Source organism: Eucyclogobius newberryi, unplaced genomic scaffold (genome assembly GCF_026437365.1).
Source record: "Eucyclogobius newberryi isolate DKJ021-1_F unplaced genomic scaffold, fEucNew1.0.hap1 SCAF_11, whole genome shotgun sequence".
Lineage (NCBI taxonomy): Eukaryota > Metazoa > Chordata > Actinopteri > Gobiiformes > Gobiidae > Eucyclogobius > Eucyclogobius newberryi.
In genome coordinates, this window is record NW_027315735.1 from 31,642,071 (window position 1) to 31,649,166 (window position 7,096).

Below are 7,096 nucleotides of genomic sequence, written 5' to 3' on the forward strand. Positions count from 1 at the left end.
CTTTTAGTCAGCTGACCTGGTCTCACACACACAACTGAAGCACACATCTCCACTACTTCTTCTTGTGTTTGTCGAGCAGTTTGTCTTTTTTAACCTACTCCTACCCCTCTCTCGTCCTCTGCATGTCTAGTGGAACTGGTAGTTGGGTGCATGGAAAAAGCAGCAAGCAAAATCGTTTTTCCACACAATGAATAAAAAAATAAAAATTAATTGTGTCCTCATTTTGACATTCAGCAATAAAAAAACCCTCCTTCTCTCATGTCCATTCTTCTTCTTCTTCCTCTTCTTCTTGGAATATTCTAGAAGATTTTTTGCAAGTTTTACCAGAAAACATTGCGACTTGTAAAAGAAGAAAGATCCAAAAATCCACCCCTTCATATGGAAAATAAAACTCTATTCCTACCACTTTGAACACGTCCTGTCGTCTGTTGTGAGTGAAGACGGTCGCCGCTAATGTCAGATCTCAAACTCAGAAGGTTACCATTGTAACTGTGGTTCTCTGAGACAAGAGGTGTTTTATTTGTACAGGGACAGTCTACCATATTACACCTACAGTTATAGAGAAATACGTACATTTTTACCCGTAGACCCGGTTGATGCCACAATATGGATAATCTGAATCTAAATGTAGCTGGATTATTGCCATTGCATTGTACATGTTTCACTTATATATTCAATTCAATGCGACGTGAGGGAGGGTTGAGGGACAATAGAAAACTCAAACTTTTGCCACAAGTTGAGAAATATGGACAGAAAATTACATTTACAGACTAAGATTAAGAGAATGTATATATATATATAAGTTTGGTTTCGTTAATGTAGTAAGATAAATAAAATATAAGACTTCTAGTTGACGAAATGCTCAAACAAAAAAAAGGACAGTGCACATTTTCAAATCTCCTCACGTCAATTGAAGTACATGGTGGTGGAAAGACCTGTGAACCAGCAAAACAAGTCGATACTAATGTAGAAAATATGTGTGGTGTCTGGAAATGTATAGATTTGGTCTTGTAAAGAGAGAGCAGGGATTGTACTTAAAGGTGGTATGGCCGATTTTTTTCAGCAAATTTTTTATCTTATTTCCTCGTGGCGTGGATAAATCATTTGTCCTGCCACGTATCAATCATAAAACGCACCTACCGCTCACCTGCAGCCGCGTCAGGCTCGTCCCCACGTTTCCGCGTGCCTAAGCGCATGGATCTATCATAATATAGTTCCCTCAGTGTACGGGGCAAAATGAAGACGGAGAAAGACAGTTCGAGCTGACGCAGAAGTGGACAGAAATCTACGGGAGACGAGCGATGCGATGCGCTCCGTTGCGCTAATAAACAAACACACGTGTGTGTTGTATCAATCCGCACGGGGGAGTGCGCATGCGCACTTCCACCTGCGTTCTCAAAACGCCGAAAAATCGTCCATTGCGCCTTTAAGAGAGGCATTTCCATAGGTGTCACAACAGGTCTGGTCTGGTCTGACTGGATCCTCTTGAAAGACTCACAGAAACTAAAGCAGGGACTCTGTGACGGTGGTCAACGCTTCAGCCGCAGAAAGACGAGAGGAACTGTGCGAGTGACACATCAAACCAGGTAAGAACACAAAACTATTTACAATTATGACAAATTAAATAATGTGTTTGCTCCATGTTGATTGATGGTAAATGGACTCAGATAAGATAAGATAATCCTTTATCGTCCACACATGGGGAAATTTCGGTGTTACAACGCAGTGGATACAGAAGGAAAGGACAGAAAACGTAACGTAGGAAGTTTAAAAAAATAAAAATAAACACTCTTAATAGAAGAACTCTTCTAAAGAAAACGAAAAGCTCTTATTAACAAAATTCCTCTCATATCTTAATAGGGAATGGAGGGGAAAAAATAAATAAAATAAAAAGATAAAGATAAAAATTAAATAATAATAGAATAAAGTAAAGTAAAAATAGCTAGCATAAGACTAAATAATACTAATACTAATGGTAAGTAAACACTCGTATTTACATCAGTTATATGCACATGAATAGATTCAGATTATCCCTGATTTTCCATCGACGCTGACGTGACGGACTTTTTCTAAGCATTACGTTTGTGTCCTCAGATACAATAAGTACTGATTTGACTTCAAACAATGTTGATTTATTCACAAACACCAACGCGTCGTGTAAAAGTATTTCATGCTTACATTGTGTGCTTGGGTCTCGAGATGGTAATCTGATGGTAGTCTGAAAGATCGACCGATGTGCGCCTAATGTAAACAGCAGAGAGCAGGACACAGAAAGTAAAGTCAAACATTCAGCAAAAGTTAAAATAAAGTAAATTTGAATTATTTTCCATTCCCTTTGGAGATGGAACCTGGACAACTGAGGGATTACACGCCGTCTGGCACGTCGGCTCCCAAGTGACCGACACATGTCCATCATCACTTGACTTATCGAAGCAGCTGGATAACATCATGAGCTTGAATACATTTAATTCCCAGCTGTCAGTGGGGCGTATGTTAATGACTGTGTGTTCTTAGGTGATGGCGCAGATCAGATGTCGCTGGAGGAACTGTCTGATCTGTGTGTGCACGTCCTGCCTCTGTGTGCTGCTGCTCTTCCTCTACGTAGCCGTCATGGTGACTCTGGCCATGAGAAAACAGACCACAGAGTCCGTTCATCTACATTACAACCTGGGAGAGGATATTGACATTGTGGTAAAAAAAAGAATTCCAGACCCGAAAGACCACTTCATCGCTCCAGGAGCCATCAAGACGGGAAAATACTCATCTACACCCAAATCATTTTGGGACAAAGGTGATAAAGTTGCATTGTGGAACCAGCTCCAAAAAGCGGTGGACCTTCAGTTCAACCCCATCCTGCGTCCGGGGGCCTCACACAGAGCCTCAGACCTCGTGGGGGCCTCTCTGCTCTCTCACTCTCTCTCTGGGCTCAGGGGCCCTGGGGGACACAGCCTCTTCACACTCCCAGAGCAGATGCAGGACTATGTGAGCTCCATGAGCAGAAGGCAGTACCCAGTGCTGTTGGAGCCCAGGGGCCAGTGTGGCGCCGGGGACACACATGAGACGGCACCTGCCCTGCTGCTCTTGGCTATCAAGACGTCGGCCCTCAACTACAGGAACAGACGGGCCATCCGGCAGAGCTGGGGCAAGGCGGGGTGGGTGTCCACACAGATGAACGGGGGCCGGGGGGCTTATGTGCGCAGGCTCTTTCTGCTGGGCACAGCGTCTTCTGACCTAAGGGACGTCTCCTCTGAACTCCTGCATCTGGAGAGCCAACATTATGGAGACCTCCTGCAGTGGGACGTGTGGGACAACTCTCTGAACGGGACAGTGAAGCAGCTGCTGTTCTGGAGCTGGTTCAGAGACACTTGTGGACACACGACCTTTGTGTTTGAGGGGGACGATGAGGTGTTTGTCAACACTCCAGCTCTGGTCTCTTTCCTACTGGAGCAGCTGCACGGGCCCCGGGCCCACAGACCCCTGCAGGACTTCATGATGGGGAATGTGGAGGTCCGAGGGCAGCCCAGCAGGAGCTCGCACTCACAGGAGTTTATCCCGGAAAGCTTCTACAGAGGCTCGTACCCATTGTACGCCAGCGGGGCGGGGCGGGTGTCGTCCGCTCTGCTGCTCGGGCGCCTGCTCCAGGTTTCTAACAGGGTGCACCTGTTCCCCATTGAGCAGGTTTACGTGGGAATGTGTATGATTCGGCTGAACGTGTCGCCCGACCATCACCCGGCCTTCTTCCCCTCTAAGTGGACTAAAGAGCAGGAGGAGGAGCCCTGTGCGGGCCGCAGAGTGCTGCTGCTGCACACACACAGCCCCACACACATGCTGCAGCTCTGGGACAGCGCCAACACTGAGCTCTGTGCCAACGCCACTGTGCCCTCACTCACCACCAGGGGCACTAAAGTCACCAATGGGATAAAAAAGCATGTGTGGTGACTCATGACCTCACTTTTTAAGGAAGATCTTATAAATCCATTTGAACAATAGCTACTGGAAGACAGTGTCTCCACCTTCAGCCTGAAGGTTACTTTTAGGTTTGTTTTTTGTGTCAAAAAGTGTGGATTCATTATATTTTGCTACACAAACAGCTGAAACAGGACAGAGGACCCTGGAACATCGTCCCTCGCCACCACAGACATTGCTTGATTCATTTTTACTGTGGGCCTCAGATGCAACCGTTGTTGTTATTTTAGGCGCTACAAAAATAAATTGAATTGAATTGAATGGCGCAATCAAGTTTTTCAGGTTCTACAAGTGAGCTCAGGGAAACGCTGGAGCAAAACAACAACTTCTCTTCTATTTAACAGAGCACATGCCTTGTTTTTCCGTTGCTCACTGTAATAAAGGATCATTAGGATGATCTCCAGTGTCTGTCTACACTTTTCCAGATCTTTCCCCGTGAATACAACAGACAAACAGAGGTTATGCACCAACTGCTAAACACTGAAAATGTCCTTCGTCATTCAGACTGAGCGGCAGAATTATGTGCAACACTGAATACACAAAATTGTTTCTCCGACTGTGCAGAGCTTTGCTAGCTTGTTTGCTAATGGCAGATGGAGATAAAGGACACTTCAACTCAACACAACAGTTATTTTCCTCAACAGACTCCGAAGCAGCTTATTTAAAGACCATCATTTTAACTGTGTGTGATCTCAAAGTCTGTGAAAACCTGTTGTTTATCAAGTTTTCTATTTATGTGATTTTCTACTTTTAGATTTCAAGTACAAACTAAAGATTTAGCAGATTTGTTGACTTTGACAGTGACAAAAGTGAATTTAATTATAGTACATTGTTGTGAACCGTCAAACCGGTGACTCCAGTCCAACTCCATTACAAGCATTCGTCTCTCATCTTAATCCCCATGCAAGGGCAACAAACAAAAGTGATGATCTTTGTTAAGTAAGTGTACGGATACGAAATAAAAAGAAAAAATAAATTGAGTAAAAGTATAATATAACAAATTCTACTTACGTAAAAGTATTGACGTATTCAAAGAGTTTCTCAGGTGCAGATCCTACATGTTCTCACCAGTTTAGAGCTACGCAACCTTTTTATTGGACGGAACGGGGTGATTTGAAATAAATTGCAGGACCCGTGGATGAGTGTAAAACCCGACCCGACATCACTTAGAGAGCCGTTTCCCCTCTTTTCTTTACTTAGCCTCATTTTGCCCGTGATAAACGGCTGAAACACCCGTTTAATCCCGTCAGGTGTTGAAGCAGTTTCAAAAGCAGAGAATGAGTCCATAGTGTGCTCCCGTATCTCACCCAAATGACTCCAAATGACTCTGAGTTCACTAGCAAGGACCACGACCCCAGCTACGAAGTGTTTATTGACATACGAGAAACATGAACAACACAAATGTACAGAAATGGATGCCGTTTTGGGGCTGCAGGCTCCCGGGGCCTCGATACCCCCAACGAGGAGATATAATTAGAATGATTGGAAGAGAGGGTGGGAGGGAGGGGCACAAAAGTCATGAACACCGGTGTGTGTGACATTGATGGATGCTTGAATAGTGTAGCCGCAGGAAGGGCTGTGAAAAGGGCGTGGTCATGCTCCCGAACTTAAGATGACAAACTTCTTTTCATTTCGTCAAACCAGATTCTAGCGACAGGCTTCTGACCATTTGACTCACTGCCCGGCAACAGAGCGATTCATTGGATTAGAACGACTTTGTGTGTGACAGGGACTACACCCTCAAAGAACAAGCACCTGCCAAATTGCCTGGCACCAACGATTTAACAAGGAAGGAAAGAGAAAAGGGACAAATAGGTAAGATGACTGCAAATTAAACTTCATGGTGATTAAAAATATGTCGTTGTGAAAGAACCAAGGGTGCACTGTTGTGGCAGAGTGGTTAGTGCTCCTGTCATTGTAAAAAGTTGTAGGTTCAATCAGGCATTTGCTCATTGTGTAACTGCAGGTTTCATAACTCACGTTACAGCTGTAGCACCTGATTTTCAAACTGTGAAATGAGGATGTAGATATGTATCTGTAGGTCTAACCTGTTCCTATCCTTCTCATAAACCCTCTGGCACATCGCTTGTATTCAGCCATTCTAAAGCTGGTTTTGTCCTGAGGTTTTAGTTTTCACACTCAGGAGAAACACCTGCGGATTTCTTTGGGTCTCTACAACTTTTGGTGTGAAAAAAACAAAAAAAAACATTTACTAATTCTTGCCAACGAGGTGCCAATTTAAAGAAACGGAAGGTACGATCCTACACACTTATTTAGACAAAAACTATATTGTTTTAGTACCAAAGCAGGTTAAAAAACTAATTTAAATAGATGAAGACAGCGTGCAGTCAGTAGTCTGATTCTTGTCGCTAAGTTGTGTTTTTACAATACTGTTTCTGGGGCGGAAACACAATTTCACAAATTTATCAGAAAAAAGTTGTGTACTTCAAACCCAGTTAGATATTATGTGGTGTGTTTAGTTACTTTTGCTGATCCTCCCTTTGTAAGCCAGAAAACAGATTTAAGTTTTTCCTTTTTTAATAAATCCTCTCCTGCTGCAAGTGAGACAACAGAACTATCACAAAAATCAATACATTTATTATTAACTATTATTATTGAGTGTCTGCGTCATAAAGCAGACACTATTAGTTCTGCTGTATTTTATTCTTGTATTTCAATTCCTTAAGACTTTAACTGATTTCAATAAGTTATACCTCTTCACTGTCTAACGTCTGCTATTACTTTTGACATTTGAACAACTTGTACTTTTTGCAGTAATTGCAAAAGTATCAATACGTTTTCCCATTGAAATGAATGGGGCATTGAACACAATTCAGTTTTTCAACAAATATTCAACCTTCCACACTTCAAAAGACTTTCAACACATTCACAATTCAACAAATTAGTACTTACACAAATGTAGTAGTCATTAGAGTCATATTTATGATCTTAAAGTACTCTTACACACATGTAGTAGTCATTAGAGTCATATGTATGACCTTAAAGTACTCTTACACACATGTAGTAGTCATTAGAGTCATATTTGTGACCTTAAAGTACTTTTACACACAATAAGTACTCTTACACACATGTACTAGTCTTACACACATGCAGTACTCTTACACACATG

At 42.7% G+C, this 7,096-nt stretch overlaps 1 protein-coding gene across 1 annotated transcript; it reads left to right on the forward strand.

The window, feature by feature from the left end:
- The first annotated feature begins 1,523 nt into the window (after nt 1-1,523).
- Nucleotides 1,524-4,425, forward strand: LOC140347477 (N-acetyllactosaminide beta-1,3-N-acetylglucosaminyltransferase 2-like). Its single transcript, XM_072433917.1, has 2 exons — nt 1,524-1,586; nt 2,515-4,425. The coding sequence occupies exon 2, from the start codon at nt 2,518-2,520 to the stop codon at nt 3,937-3,939; it is 1,422 nt and encodes a 473-aa protein (XP_072290018.1). The 5' UTR covers nt 1,524-1,586; nt 2,515-2,517; the 3' UTR covers nt 3,940-4,425.
- The last annotated feature ends 2,671 nt before the right edge of the window (nt 4,426-7,096 follow it).